The 15,290-nt window shown below is 45.6% G+C and overlaps 2 protein-coding genes across 10 annotated transcripts in view; both read left to right on the forward strand.

Moving 5' to 3' along the window:
- The first annotated feature begins 23 nt into the window (after nucleotides 1-23).
- poln (polymerase (DNA directed) nu) overlaps nucleotides 24-15,290 on the forward strand; it is a 47,148-nt gene continuing 31,881 nt past the window's right edge. For 6 of the 8 annotated variants that reach the window (XR_004786344.2, XR_004786346.2, XM_035617500.2 and 3 more), the window contains exons 1-13: nucleotides 24-128; nucleotides 5,046-5,208; nucleotides 5,884-5,977; nucleotides 6,307-6,618; nucleotides 6,754-7,748; nucleotides 8,832-8,938; nucleotides 10,344-11,135; nucleotides 11,535-11,710; nucleotides 11,802-11,914; nucleotides 12,005-12,141; nucleotides 12,347-12,415; nucleotides 12,489-12,549; nucleotides 12,886-12,950. Coding sequence is in view for 6 of the 8 variants with exons in the window: in XM_035617500.2 (XP_035473393.2) it covers nucleotides 5,100-5,208; nucleotides 5,884-5,977; nucleotides 6,307-6,618; nucleotides 6,754-7,748; nucleotides 8,832-8,938; nucleotides 10,344-11,135; nucleotides 11,535-11,710; nucleotides 11,802-11,914; nucleotides 12,005-12,141; nucleotides 12,347-12,415; nucleotides 12,489-12,549; nucleotides 12,886-12,950 (3,030 nt within the window). In the remaining 2 variants the exon portion in view is untranslated. Of the gene's footprint in view, nucleotides 141-5,045; nucleotides 5,209-5,883; nucleotides 5,978-6,306; nucleotides 6,619-6,753; nucleotides 7,749-8,831; nucleotides 8,939-10,343; nucleotides 11,136-11,534; nucleotides 11,711-11,801; nucleotides 11,915-12,004; nucleotides 12,142-12,346; nucleotides 12,416-12,488; nucleotides 12,550-12,885; nucleotides 12,951-15,290 lie in introns of all 8 variants that reach the window. The other 2 variants (XM_035617473.2, XM_035617482.2) reach the window with 2 other exon arrangements.
- Nucleotides 111-4,923, forward strand: haus3 (HAUS augmin-like complex, subunit 3). Of its 2 annotated transcripts, none has more exons than XM_047336427.1 (5): nucleotides 111-2,127; nucleotides 2,209-2,418; nucleotides 2,502-2,734; nucleotides 3,136-3,370; nucleotides 4,275-4,923. In XM_047336427.1, the coding sequence occupies exons 1-5, from the start codon at nucleotides 1,117-1,119 to the stop codon at nucleotides 4,500-4,502; spliced, it is 1,917 nt and encodes a 638-aa protein (XP_047192383.1). In that variant the 5' UTR covers nucleotides 111-1,116; the 3' UTR covers nucleotides 4,503-4,923. The 2 variants fall into 2 exon arrangements, with proteins under 2 accessions (XP_047192383.1, XP_047192382.1); XM_047336426.1 differs by having other exon boundaries at nucleotides 116-2,127; nucleotides 3,136-3,421.

The raw sequence follows: 15,290 nt of genomic DNA on the forward strand, positions 1-15,290 counted from the left end.
GACCGGGAGGACGTTACGTCACTCCGTGCGCGACGACTTCCGTCCTTGTTTGGACGTTTGGCGCGTACAGCCACAGCGCTGCGCGGCGCTGGCCAGCTAGCTCAACGGACGTCGGCGAGAGGACGAGAGTAAGTGACGAAGTGAGAGAGAGAGTTTGTTTCCCGTTTCGACTCTCGTTGATAAGACGACGCATTGTTATTTTGCAGTACAACTAACACGAGTCGTGTCGGTTATTGCCGGGCTAGCTAAGAACTAGTTGTTGTTAGCAGCGGTTTACATTAGCTACACTGAAACGAGACGAGCTATCGTCCGGCTTTTGCTCATGCTAATGTTAGCAGGCAGCCGCTAACAAAACTTATCCATCACACCTTCTACCTGCTATTAATGTATTTAAGAGGCGATATTACTGGATATTAATGTCTTCTGTCATAAGCAGGATGGCTCTGTTGATCACTCTGTCTTGGATCCCCGTTCGATGTCTTTGATATTAACTGTCTGACAGTAGCTTCGTACTTGCTACACTATACACTGAAAAGTGTATATTAGAATCTCACATTAATATTCAGAGCTCCATTCATAGCTCTTCATTAAGAAAGTCTAGCTTTTTCTGAAAAAATGGTTTTCTGTTTGTGTCATGTCAAAGGAGAGAGGAGTGTCACTCAGGAGCAGTTGTGACAGAAAGGTTTAGGATAAGTTTCTGATTCTGCAATTAATCTTACCCGTATATTTGTCGAGAGGATTTCTCCCACTCAATAATTATATTCCATCAATCAAATAACTGGGCTGGGTGATGAAGAACCTTTCAGTGTATGTAACACAAAAACTATGAAATGGGAATCAACACCTTTTAAGATAATAAACTCTGCTGCAATTGATTTTGTATGCTCGTGTGTAAAAACAGAAAATTCTACTACTGTTTTAACAGTGTCAATTAGTTCTTTTTTTATAAGAGCCAGTGTAGCTGAGGCAAACACAGAAGTGCAGACGTGGCTTAAGCCTCATAGAGCTGATTATTGTTTCTCTAACTTTCACCTAATTCTCCAAAACCCACATTGCGCTGCTGCGTGAGTGAGTAGCACAATAACAAAAAGGGGACGTGGGTGCTGCTGAACCACCATGTTGGACGGTGGCCACTTTGTGGAGGCGCTGGGCCGCCTGGGTTATCCCGATGCGTCATCGCTGAAGGCCTCCGAGTTCGACTGGCTGTTCGACTGCGCTCCGGAGAACCTTCACTTCTTGCGCTTTGTCTGTCGGTCCCTCAACCGGAACAATGTTCTCACCCCGGAGGAGGCGCGGGCTTTCCGGGAACTGCGGAAATCCGGCAAGCCGATTCTGGACGAGGCCGCACTGGGCGAGGTCCTGAAAACCATCGGCCCTTCAGACGGCAGCAGCGGAAACATCTTGGGGCCGCCCTCCTCATCGTCATCCTCTGGGTTCGCGGCGGAGGGCGACGTGGCCGTAGAGGACTTGGAGGCAGAGCTCCAGGCACTGCGTAAAGAGAGGGAGCTGAAGCAGCGTCGCTACAACAGGTTGCAGGTTGCGGCCACCGCACGCGCGGATGTTGACCTGCGACTCACCGCAGAGCTGGAGAGCGCTGCGTCTAAGCTAAAGGAGGCCAGCACTTCTGTCGGAGGTGAAAACGCTGACACCAACACTCTTTTACAAAACCTAACGGACGAGGTGAGGAAACTTGCTTCATGTGTCCCTGCTCAGCCAGAAACCAAGCAAAAAGCCAAAAGGCCCGCTGTCCTCCTATCTCAGATGTCCTTGGACCCGTATCTGCACCAAGAGGAGCTCAACACCAAAACACTAGCTGCCTTCACTCAGAGGCATTTCTTCCAGGGAATCTCTGACATCGTTGAGACTTCTTCCTCTGAGCGCTTCCAGGTCCTCGACCTCAGTTCTTGTGAAGATGGAGAGGAGGAGGAGGAGGAGGCAAAGAACAAGAGGGAAGAGCCCGAGGGAAAAGAGAGGGAGGAGCATGTGGTGGAGCGTAGGAGGACCGAGATGGCCAGACTTCAATGGTCCCATATTGTGACCCAACACCAACTGATGCAGGCCGAGGCAGAGGAGAAGAGTGTCGAGGCTGGGCTGGATTGGCTCTCAGAGCAGTCGTCTCATACCAAGGTAAAGCAGACATATTACAGTATGTATTGTCCTTTCTACTGTACATAGTCTCGCTGTTCTCATTCATTCTCTTCTTTCCAGAGCATTTCCACCTCGTCCTCTCTGCATGTGCGTGAAGTCGTGTCCAGGAAGGAGCTGCAGGCTGTGGAGGCCGAGCTGGAGGCCCTGCTCCGCGGACCAGTGCCTGCTGCCCTGAGGGAGTCTGCCAGGCTGCTTAATGTGCCGGTGGTAAGGGGAGACCTGGCTCTGCAGCTGGCCAGGCAGGACTACTATACCTCCAGACAGGATCAGGTTAGTAGGTGATGTCCTCCGTTTCACCTTGGGCTTGTCTCTGTGATAAACTGTGATTTATTATGTAAATCTCCACCACTCAGGTTCGTGACTACCTGCTCCGTCAGAAGGCGTCCTTTGACCTGGTCCTCCTGGCTCAGGAGATGGAGCTGAGGATGTGGAGGACATGTCTGAAGCACCTGGGAGATGTCAACAGCAGAATGCTAAAGGAAGGCGAAGCAGCGACCCTGAGGATCGAGTCCCTGGCGCACCCCGACCTGGCGATCAACCCCAGGCCGAACCCCATCATCAGCTGCAGGGATGTGGCCTTCAGCAGGTAAGAACGTCCCAAAATAGTCTGCCTATCTCTGGTCTCTATAGCGTATTTAGCTTTGTCAGAGTAATGTCGTCATCTCACTGCGACTATGACACCTCGAGACAGCCTGCAGCTGCTCACCGACTCAGCCGGCCATAGATAAGATGACCTCGCTTGGTGCCTGAGAAAGCTCATCAGACAGTTTCCCTAGAGAGGACAGAAATTCCTCAACGGTGCGGATGACTTGCGTAAACGCAGCAGCAGTGATGCATTTTAAAACAAAAATTTAGTAATGTGAACGAAGCCTTAGTTATCCACTTGTGTCTGTTAAGTGGCACTGACATTTTCTTCAAACAAACTGCGTCTGCTGTAGCTGTGTATATATTGTATATATGTAATGTATTGTATCCAACACTTCTCAGACTGCTCCAGATCCTCGACAAAGACTCCCATCACGGCCGCTCGGAGCCTTTTCGCACATACGAAGCGCTGGACAAGGCTGCTCGCGACCTGGCAGGCGACCTCCGGGTGACCCGAGAAGCCCTCGCCGGCGCCGGCCGCCAGCAGCACTACACCGTCGCCCGTCTTTCCGGCGACAGCGAGGCGCTCCACCGGGCCATGTACACAGAGCTGCAGCAGCTGGTCTTAGGGCCGCAGGTATGTCCGACGGCCATCAATGATCAGGAGCTGCTCTGCCCCAATGCACAGGTTGGTGTTGTTTCCTTTTTGCTTTATGTACAGCCATGTTGGTCAGCCGTACAGGAAAAATTCTTAGTGTGAGTTAGTTGATTTTTTAAAATTACTCTTCACTGTTGGTGAGGTTAGCTGTTGGCACGATGAGTTTTTCTTTTCTCTTCACAAAACGACTCCGGTGTCTGGTTTAAGAGCACGGTGTGATAAATGGCTCTCAGGAGTAACTGGTTTACTGCATGACACAAGCTTCAGCATTAGTCACAGTGATGTGTTTTTATTTGTCTGAGAATAATCATATTTTCTCACTCAACATGTCAGCAGTTTTGTGTGTATAACCTTTTGCATTTCTGCCACATTTCTTGTTCCCCCTCAAACCTTAAGGAAATTTTCAGTAGTAAGAGATTCCGTTTTGTTGTCTCTGTAGAATTTGTGAATTTATTAAATTCTCATTCGAGTCACACTGTTGTAAACCAGCTAATAGAAACTTGCACAAAACTTTGTAGTTTATCAAACAGTTTGTGTGGTGGTATGTTGCTCCCCCCCCCCCATGAACAGCAAATGTATATAAATGACATTCACAACAGGTTTCCTCTGTAGATGAGCTGATTAAACGACATTAACATGAGAAATTAACATTGCATTTCTATGGCACCTTAATGATTCAATGTTTATATGTATATATATATATATTTATGTTTTTATTTGTAACTACAGAAATGTTAAAGATTAAAAATTGTTAATGGTAAAACTAGTTATGTTTGATGTTTGTTTAGTGATTAAAGTGGTGGTTCAGGTGCCTCCGTAGTTACATGTGTGCGCCCACTATTCATGCCGTTGCTTGTTTTCCCTCTGTCCTCTTCTCCCGCAGGAGTTGACAGCGAAGCTCGTGGAAGCGGAGTCTCAGCTGCAGAGTTTGCAGAATGTAATGCAGGAAATCATGGGGGAGGTCAAAGCCAAGCGCTCCCAGCTGGAGCGCAACGCCCCCCTGAGGCGGGAGAGACAATTGTACATCTATTTCCACCTGGATGCCCGGCTGCTGCAGAAAATAGTGGAAGATCTGGAGGGCAAGGCGGTGGCAAGGAGAGGAACGCAGTAGTCAAACATACGAGAATGGATGGGGAGATTCTTTTTTTTTTTTCAAAGCCAGCTCAAACTTTTCCACATGTAGTTTTTGTGCAAAGAGAGTCAACCTTGCTTGAAGAGATGCTGCTTTGCGAAGTTCGTTTGAAACTTCACTTGGTTGGCATGGAAAACAGAAATCAATCCCCCAAATTGCCATCGACTCATCTCTGTGACGACACTCAACTCGGGGGGAAAAAAAATTGGGTTTGCGTAAGAGCAGTCTTGCCAATACGATGACTGGGATTAATTTGAGTGTGTGTATTTCAAATGAAGAATTTTACATAAACTATTCACAGACACAAATAATAGAATTCAGTGTCATGTGATGGTATAACATTTCCTGTTTACTATTTGTTTTCAGTCATGAGATAAATAAAGTAAAATGTTAATCTTTATCTATGTTAGGTTGTGAATTTTCTTTATTTCTTTATTCTGAAAATACACTTTGTGATGCCCGTCCAAACTAGGTCCTTGTGTTATTCACCTAACACTCTGTCCGTGTTTATGTCTTTCACAGCTTGAAGAGTCAGATATCCTCAGTTAGGGCAGCAGATGTTTTGGTAGGGTGGAGATGGAGCGGTCTAGCAGCAGGTTGTACTCAGGACCTCTGTCTCAGGGGGCCCGGAAGATTCTGGCTGTTCTTCGGGCGCAGAGCGACCGCTCCAACAATCCAAGGCAAAGTCAGTCAGGAAACATGTAGAGAGAAAAAAATCTTACTTAAGCCTCATGCAGATTTATGCCACCCCCCCCCCAAAAAAAAATGTAAAGCACCAAGTGATGTTGTAATCGATCATAACATTTGTGTTATTCATATCTCCCTGTCATCAGACATTTTAGCACTTTTGTAGTTTAACTTTTTTTCTTTTTTGATTGGCATTATTGAAACCAGTCAGAAACAGTATTGTAGCCAAGTAACATTCAGGATATATTTATCAACAAGTGTTGTTCTAGGTGTGGTTCTCAACCTTTTTTGAGTTGTGATGCACCAGAATAATCAGGCCTTTGACTGTTTCACGAGTATATTGAAAATATTTAATTGAATATATTGAAAATATTGAATTGAATATATTGAAAATATTGAATTGAATATATTGAAAATGTTTGTCTCCACAATCATCTGGCAACCCCCAGGTTGAGAATCACTACTCTGGGAGACTGTATCTTATTTTGTAGTGTTTTGTAGATGTCGTGTTAAGTAATTCAACAAAAAAAAATCTGCAATGGAACATACCTGCTTGATAAATCACAATCACACTGTTGACAGAACTTACACCATACTTTACATAGATTACTTTCTCTTTTGTTCCCTAAGAGTTGATATATTTTTGTTTCGCCCTTTGTTGTGTATGTGGTAGTGGAGAGGTTCTATGACAGCCAGAGGGAGCTTTGGGCACAGAGCAGCAGGAGCATGAATCAGGAGGAGAGAAAAACAGGAGGAGACGCAGATCGGTAAATCAAAATCAAACAAAGTGGAGGCTACGCAGAGTTATCGTGATGTTAGAATATCAATTTTGCCAGGGAACATCCAGAAAACACTTCAGTAGTTTAATATATCACGGGCACAAGGGCGAGAGGACATCACACAGGATTTATAATCGTATTATTTTTTGTCTTATTTGGTTGAATCGTTCTAAACTAGAACGGATTCATTTGTTTTTGCTGTAAAATAATATGGTCACATTTATATGCTAACAACATAAAGATCCTAATCCTAAATGCTCTATGGTGTGTGAAACACCAAAATGAAAATGAAGCCCTCTCCCAATGTTACAATTCAGACAATGGTCCAGGCCTCAGACCTCCGCCGACTATCAGCGCCCACAAACACCAGAAAGCTCCCCGTCATCCCAGGCTGCCTCCCGCTGGGACTCACTCCAAAGGGAGACGTCTCAGACGGAGGCCGTCTATCAATGCTCACAGGCTTATTCCCACGGAACGTTCTCCAACACCCCTGCTAACCAGTCCGGACAGGCTCCATCATCGATTCAGTGTGAGCTCTCTGAGACGGAGGCGTGCTCTCTCTCCCAGAGAGACAAATTCAACCCGTCCCTCCAAATTCCAGTGAGTCTCTCTGAACATCAGTGGAGAGAGTAAGTAGCAAAGGAAATATTCTAGCCCTAAATATTAAGATGACATAAGAGAACAAATACTGATGCTGGTTTTGTGAAAAGCAGGGACCTCAATATTTTGCATTCTCATTTTCCTTTTCTCTCTCTCACTCAAAGCAACACAGAAGAAATCAGACCATCTTTCATTCTCCGCCTTTCTCCAGACGACAAGAGGCCAAATGAGGTTTTGTTCCCTCCAGTGGCACAAGGGGAGCCTGGTTTGGCTCGTCAACCATTCTCATCCCGTCTTCACACAAGTTATGATGCAGATAATAGCACACAGAAAGAAAAGAAGCACGCTGGGAGCTGGAACATCCTCAGAAATGAGCTAGAAAGCGTTGTCGCTTCAGACGGTCGACCGAAAGGGAAGCGACCTCCGTGTGACCCCGCCGAAGAGGCCTCTAGTGGAGGAGGAGACGGAGGCGTATTATTTCAGCTGTCAAAGTGTGAAACAGTCAAAACCGGAAGCACACATTTATCTCCCAGTGGTTGTGTAATGAGGCAGGAGACGCTCCGTTATGCACATTCACCCGAACTGACGAGACGTCTAGATGTGGAGGAAGATCTGGAGCTGACAGGCGGAGATGGGTTTAAAGGGACGGGACAAACGGATGCAACACTATCGAATAAGACGGGGTCGCCCAGTGAAGTGGAAGATAATGACCCTGCGTACATACGTAACACGCCCGAAGTCAAAGATGGTGAACGTCCACTGGGCATCAGGAATAAAGAGATGCCAGCGGGATGTTATTCTAGCAGTCCAGAAAATATCCCTGTATCTTTACAAAGGGGAACCCACAGGGTGAGCCCTCGCCAAGCTGACAACTCTCCGGTCTCGTGTCAGGGCGAGCCAGAGGTGGAGGTCAGAGGAACCACGGTGGGAAGAGTAGATGTGACGAAGAGCGGGTTTGAAGTTGAGACCCAGAGCGGGACAAAGGCGGGCCTCCGTGCAGTCACGGAAGATGAGACGGAGACAGAGCAGACCAGGTTTTCCGACACCCAGCTCAGAAATAGACCGTTTGAGACGGATGATGGAGAAGAGAAGGAGTTACCTAGAAGAGACACAGAGCCAGGAGAAAGGGGGGGAGACAGAAAGGAGTCAGTGACGCCAGGTAAATGCGAGTGGTGATTTTGGGCTATTAGGTGATTATTTTTGAAATTGTATCTGTAGTAATTATACTCCCATTTTCTAGCATCCCTGTCCTCAGTTTCCTCAGTATCCGAGGCTTTTAGCATATTACCCAAAATCTCAACAACAAAAATCACCATGACTCAAGTTTAAAATAAATGCCACTTTTTTTTATGACTGGGGACATTTCTTTTAATTTATGTATAGTTCAACTCGTCACCGCTAGAGGGCGCTAGTATACTTTTCAATGTACATGCTGAGACCAAGCCCAGGGTCTTCAGTCAGATGTGGTCAAGTAGTTACAGAATTCATTGAGCCAACGGGTCTCTTCAAACAACTTGATGCATTGAGTTGTAATTAAACCCATTTGCAGGATGTGCACAACCCTTCTGGTCAGTAAAAGAGTCCTGGGGATTACATTAATGAGGAGGGGTCAGTAGAGTATGTAATGAGATATAGCATTAAAGTCTAGGAAGCTGCACTTAATGTCAAAAGTGTACTATCCTCATTTCACATAAAGTGATGAATTGATGTCTGGGGCTTTGTTCGCGGTGCAAATTGGGTACGGGCATTTGTTTTTGACCTCAAATTAAAATTTAGAGGATTGTTTTAGGAACAACAGGACTAGGGGGTGCACAAGTGTTTTCGAGTTTTGCCAAACTCTCGGAGCAAGCGACGATGACAGAGCAGTGCCGAAGTGACTCAGACGAGAGATGCTGTGTGCCTGCTCATCTTACAGCCGCAGTACGGGAGCTTGAGTCTCAGCTGCTGAGACATTGCTGAGTGAACACACCCATACACATACACACACACACACACACACACAGACACAGCTACACAAGATGTGTCGTAATAAAACGTCAGCTCCATCTTAGCCAGATCCATCGTTGTTGGCTGACCTTGTCCTGTCACACGCTGCTGAGGCCTCACACTGCCTAATCTCCCCATACGTGCTTACTCAAACTCATGCTTACACAACAGAGCGTGTTCATTGATTGACGGTGTGTGTGTATGTGTGTAAACTGATGATCATGTAGAAATGGTCTCACCTCCTTTTCCTTTCTAGAGGACTCGGGGAGAGAGAGGTGTCCCGTGCCGACGTCCCAAGTGGGCTGGGCAAGAGGGTCAAAGCGCAACGTGCCCCGACTCCATCAGCACCATGGCGACATGCAAGTGAGTCTCCGGAGCGAGGTCGCAACTTCACGGACTTTACCTGAACCTTTATTCCCCGTACGAGCACATAATGGAGGGAGCAAGGGATGGAGGGACATACAAGTTTTATAATTATGTTCCCCACAAAGTTTTCTTCGACACTTTAATTGGACCAAAAAGTCTCCCTCACTTGTTGAGATTTGTTTACTTACAGATTAACTGACATGTCTTTTTTAAATTTTATTCCTGTCTTTATATGCCTCTACCTCCATAATCCCTGTACTCTGAGTCAAATAGTGTGTACAGCACCAACCCGCCCAAAAAGTCTCGAAATTTTAAATCGCTGCTTCCGAAAGGATTAAGCTCCTATTTCCCCTGATGCACACAGAAATCAATCTTCGCTTGTGCGAAAAAAAGAGCACGCTGTCGGCATTACTGCAGCACGCCGACAAGTGATGGTTCCCCACTGAGTTGTCAAATTTTCAAAAAAGACAAAATAGCCCATGATGCATATTGCCAGAAAAATAGAGAGAGAACAGCAGAGAGACTAACGTAAAGGGGAAGAAGGAGGTCGATGGAAGGTGTGGGAGTGTAAAAGAGGAAGAGACGCAGTGAAGGGGAGAAAACTGTGAGAGGCTTAAAAAAAAATGGAGGAGAAGAGGTGAGATAGAAAGAGATGCAGGACTTTTACTGTATTGCTATGATCAGCAGCAAACACACCAATCCATTCTTTCTCTCCTCTCCTCTCCTTCACTCTTTCATGCTCCCCTTTACCCACTGCTTGACTCCAGGCCTCGTTTTTTTCTATCTGTATCCAGCGCAGCACAGCGACCTGGATGGCTGACTCTGTCTGCAGAAACAAAAAACTGCTTGTGTTTTCAGGGAAATGAGGAAGACTCTCTTCAGGGAGCTGAGTCACAGGGATTCCTATGCACAGCGCTCAATGCCGAACGACAACTGTACAGATCTGTGTGCGAGCGCTGTCGCACACGTGAAACACTCTTAAAATCCTCAAATCTTAATTTTGAGTTCAAAGAGGCCAAGTGCACTTAGTGCTTATGCTTAAATAGAGATGGGACTTTTTATGGTTATGAATAATGGAGAAGTTGTGCAGATGCTGTAAAGGTTACACGGAGGTGAGGGTGTGCTCTGCAGAAATGGGGCTCAAATTTCTGCCCATCTTGTTCCTTCTCGACTTTTTTTTTCCCCCCTCATCTGTCCTCTCCACATAGTTCCATATACTCTCATTGTGACATTTTAAGTGATGACATTACATACACATATGACTCTTCATGTATTCATATACTGCCCTGAACCAGTTTGTCAAACCCTGGCAAATGTGAGTCAAATATTGATTATCATTCAGCCAGACATTGTTTTTTTTTCCTGAATCTACTCTTATCCGTTTCTCTCCTCTGTTGTGTAGACCAGTAGTAGAAGCATCCGTGGGACCAGCTCCAGGGCAGCACTGGTCCCAGCAAACACTTCTGCTATTGGACCAAATTCCTCAACAGGCCACAGCTTGGCCTCGTCTGCCTTGAAACCTGACAAAGAACTGGAAAACCGCAGCCTACTCTCGACCATCCAAACTCATTTCCATCATCGTCCTCTGATCCCATCCTCCGCCCTGAAGAGGAAACATGAAGCACTGTGGCACCAAGGTAACCCTCCTCCCAAAATCTACCTAGCCAGGCGTCCTCCAAAATGGGAGCCACCTCGTTCCTCACAAGAAAAGGCAAAGGAAGGAGGAGTCGGCGAGTCAAGGAGAACCTCTGTCCCTGAATGCCCGGCAGAACCACAGACTAAAGCCAGTCCTTTACATGAAGAGGGAATAGTGTCAGGGGAACATACACACCCACATGTCCCACAGCAACCTCAACAAAGGGTCAGTAAGATGGAAGAGAGGGAACATGAATCCACCAGGAATGTTCCCAATCAGACTCCAGACTCCAGACTACCCCAGAAGAAGAGGGCCATACGTGGGATTGACGGCGACGCGAATGGGTCAAAAACATCCCACGAATGGGCGGATTCTCGTGGGCCCCGATCCAAAGCCGGCCATCTGACCGAAACCCTGACATCTGACCCCAGAGTACAGGCTTACGGTAAGCTGAACACAGAAGAGAAGATATGGATGCTTGAGAAGGCGCGGCGGGCCAAAGCGCTGGTGCTGACCATGGTCTATCAGGACGGAACCACACAGTTGGACCCAGAGCAGGTGAGCAGATCCGGGGGGCACAGGAGGCCAGACATTTTGACCAAAGAAGCTGTAAGATGGGGGAAACGAGATTTAAATTTTGTAAAACAATGATGAACAAAAGTTGTGGTTAATGAAAATTGAAAGAAGTAACATCCATAGGTATGATTTAGAGCTTTTGTACAACATGCTAAACTTAATCAAATATAGCTAAAATTGATATATGTATATATTTGAGAATATACTCTATGTTTTTACATATATCGATCTTATAACATCTACATCTGTACAGGAAAAAAATCCTAAACCTGTCCCGGTTGCTGTAAAATGACTGAAAACCCTTTTTTCTCTCTCGGTTCTCTGTGTCTTTAACCGTTTGCTCATTTTAATTTCCCTCTCCGCTCCTCGGTGTTGCCATAGAAGCTCGCTCCACCAGTGTGCGGCCTCCTCGTACTGATGATCTGGAGCGACCCGGACCGCGGCGCACCGGAGGACTCGCTGGGCCCCGACGACAGTCTGATCTACTTGAAGCTCGCCGAGCAAACGCCTGCGTGGGCCCAACGACCCACGCATCAGAGCCAGGAACTCTTTACTAGGTGTTTTGTATGAGAGAGTATGAATGGGAACTGCGAGATTATGTCCATTTGTGTGTAATGTGTGTGTAATGAATGATGCCTGTGTGTTTAGGGACGTGCTGCTCCAGGTGCTGTCGAGAACTCGGCTGGTGTTGTGCTACAAAGCCAAGGATTTCCTTTGTACGGCGCTGCAGTTTTACAAAGGAGACATTACCTGGAAGCAAGGTACAATATACCACTCATACAGTAAAGTACTGTATCTCTTATCAGTTTACAGTACAGCATTTTAAATACCGTTCAATATCATCTATCCAGTGGCACGCTGTCACATCCACGACCCCCAGGTGTCCGGATGGCTCCTGGATCCCGCAGACCCTTCCTCTTGCTACCGGGATCTTCTCAGTAAACACTGCAAAAGACCGAGTACAACGCTTGTCCCGGGCACAAAGAAGGTTCGTTAGAATGGGAATTTATTGATTGAAGTAGAAGAGAGTTTTCTAAGATAGTTTAAAGTCAGAACCTGAACTGCCTTTGCCAATCCCTAAACTCAAGAGAGAAGTTAATCCACAAAATCTTCCTCCACAAAGAAAGCTCAGTAGCGTACGTTAGTCTCCGTCTACTCTCTTTTCTTTATGTTTGTCTGTTTTCGTCTCTCAGGTGTCTCAGGTGATCTCAGGCCTCTCTTCGCTTTACTGGCTGCATATGGAGCTCTGCTCTAAGCTACAGGTTAGCAAATATACACATACTTGTAGATCCAGCAGACACAGATTTGCTATACTGAATATTTTTTTGTGTCCAGAGCCAGGGGCTGTCGGAGCTTTACTCGGACATGGAGCTGAACATGATCCCTGTCCTGGCAGGTGACGACCCTTTTGTGCTGATATAATATTCTTGTACCAGCTATAACCATAATGTAAAATGATAAAGGGTAAAAATGAAGCATTGGCTGCTTTAATCCTTGATTTTTAATCACATTTCGTTAAGATGCTGCATTAGTTGAAGCTGTGGCCGAGAGATTGTTTAACTTTACTGACAATGCTCCAATTCGACAAATCTTGTATAACCTTGAAGAAAACTTTAGCTGCCTGTATCGACTGCCTGTTCTTTTTTAAAAATATTTTCGTAGTTAACTTATTATTTTCATTGGTTCACTGCTGATGGTCTTGTGGATTGATTGTCTGCGTGTGTTGTTCCAGCCATGGAGAGTCATCACATCCATGTGGACAAAGAAGCTCTGAAGAGAACTTCAGACCTGTTGGGGGTAAGACAACTCAGCAGTGCAGAAAAACAACAACATTTTTCAGATTTTAAGCAGGACAGCTTGCCTGAAAGATTTTTTTTTTCTCATATGGCTGCTGGCACAGTAGACAATCTTATCGACCACCACCAGGAGTTATCAGCGTTTTCCTTGTGGTTAATGTTAATTTCCCAGTGTACACAAATATATATTCTGCTCAGTGTGATTACAGATAGGGCCGGTTAACTTAAAGTAATTTAATTTACCTCTAATCCGTTGCCTTGTTTCAAAGTGAAACACTGCAACTGCACAGTACTGAGATAAACACCGGGTCGGTGCTCGAGTTAGTATTCACAACCATATTCAACAAGCATTTCGTAAAACTCAGTGGGACAAACACAATTAACAAACCACTAACTATAAACGTCTGGAGGACCCCGGGGATCAAACCATTGACCTTCTGGTTAGTGGACGACCCTCTCCATCTCCCGAGCCACAAAGTATTCTCTGTATCTATGTAAGAAAAATCTGTCGGCATAAACATTTGTTGAGACAGTCAGAATTTTTCATAATGAAGAAAACACCTTGCTTTTTTTTTTAAGGGAAACTTTCAGAACTGATTTGATATGTATGAAAACTGCATATTATTATTATCATCTTTCTAGGTCAGAAATAAGTTTATGGAAAGACTTGGTGATAATGGCATTTCCACTAAATCTTAATTGGACAGTCTTCAGCTGACTTTGATGTAGTAACAGCAAATATACCATAATCCTCAAAGGTAGTTATAAAATGAGACTCTTCTCATAATCCTTGTTTGGAAGAAAGGGGAAGATGTGCCGCCCCAACAACTTCCACGGGTTTATGTCAAACGCTGCCTTTGGGAATCTTAGCTTTTTGATTGCCTGCGTGTACAGTAGTTACAATGTTCGGGATCGGCTCAGATTTGTACTGCATCATTCTCAGCCGATTGCTGAAACTCTGTGCAGTCTGGAGGACCTACAGACGGGAGCAAAAACAGGAGAGAGCATGGGAAAAACTGGTGCGTGAGGCAAAGAAAAAATAGAATTTATATATATTTTTTTCTGTCTTCTGCATTGGATTAGTGACGCGGTGGGCGGATGTGCTCCGGGGACCTGTCCTGTTTACTTGCAGATAAAAGACGACTCTGGAGACCAGAGAATAATCCTATATACATACAAAGACAGACCCTCACATGTTATACACACATGTTCATTACCAGTTTGTGAGACACCTGCACACACTCTCTTAAACAACACTAGGAGTGTAGTTTTAAACAGACAGAGAGAGTGTCCGGGTGTCTTGTCGTGTTACTATAAATAGGACAGAGAGTCTAGAGTTTTCTTTCAAGGGGCTGTGCTGCAGGAAGGAGCGTCGCTGTCTGCCTCTGCCAACACACATACACACACACACACACACAAACACACACACACACACACACACACACACACACACACACACACACACACACACTGAGGCACTGAAGTTTTTGCACACTGCTGCAGAGTCGTGGTTTTATAACACGTGCCTGTCGGCGCAGTCATGCTTGTCCTCGCTCTGTCGTGTTGGATTATTCCTTTTTTTAAATTCTTTTTTCATCTGAGCTGTCAATTTCACCTGTCTGAGCACTGAGCAAGAGGATCCTCCATCCAGTCCGTCATGCTGCAGCACGCACTCTTGTGTTTTCAAGTCCGAAAAACATAAATTAATAAAACGCTTTCACCTTCTGTCTGTGTTTTCCAGACGTCGATATTCAGATCAGATCGGATTAGATTAGACGTCCTGCTGTAAACGTGTCTGATCCAAATCCAAATATATATTTCTTTCCCTGCCATACCTGCTTTGTGTGTGTGTGTGTGTGTGTGTGTGTGTGTGTGTGTGTGTGTGTGTGTGTGTGTGTGTGTGTGTGTGTGTGTGTGTGTGTGTGTGTGTGTGTGTGTGTGTGTGTGTGTGTGTGTGTGTGTGTGATGTGTGTGTGACACAATACTAAGGGGCCAGCGTTCAATATTGATGTGGCAGTCTGGAGCCTGCTCTGGGCGATTCAGTAAGTGAGAGACGCAGAAAGTACATATTTTGGAATTCGTCCGCCAGCTCCCTCACTACCTTCCTCTTTTCTCTCCCTCACTGTCTCTTTTCATCTATCCCAATGTCTTTGTTTCTTACTTTCTTTCTCCATCCTTTGCTGTTCTTTCTGTCATTGTCCTTTCCCTCGCACTGAGTGTCAAGTTCTCTCAGTCTCACTCATCTGACTTATGTCTGTTTGCCATTTTCTATGGAGGTCCTGCCCCGGCCCAGTCGTCCTCAACTCATTTTCTCTCCGTCTCACGTTTTTTTCTCCCACTT

This window comes from Scophthalmus maximus, chromosome 12, assembly GCF_022379125.1.
Source record: "Scophthalmus maximus strain ysfricsl-2021 chromosome 12, ASM2237912v1, whole genome shotgun sequence".
Lineage (NCBI taxonomy): Eukaryota > Metazoa > Chordata > Actinopteri > Pleuronectiformes > Scophthalmidae > Scophthalmus > Scophthalmus maximus.

Coding starts and splice junctions, on each gene's coding strand:
- haus3 (XM_047336426.1), top strand. CDS start 1,117: ATGTTGGACGGTGGCCACTTTGTGGAGGCGCTGGGCCGCCTGGGTTAT. Junction 2,128..2,208: donor AGCAGTCGTCTCATACCAAG/GTAAAGCAGACA, acceptor TCTTCTTTCCAG/AGCATTTCCACCTCGTCCTC. Junction 2,735..3,135: donor AGGGATGTGGCCTTCAGCAG/GTAAGAACGTCC, acceptor AACACTTCTCAG/ACTGCTCCAGATCCTCGACA.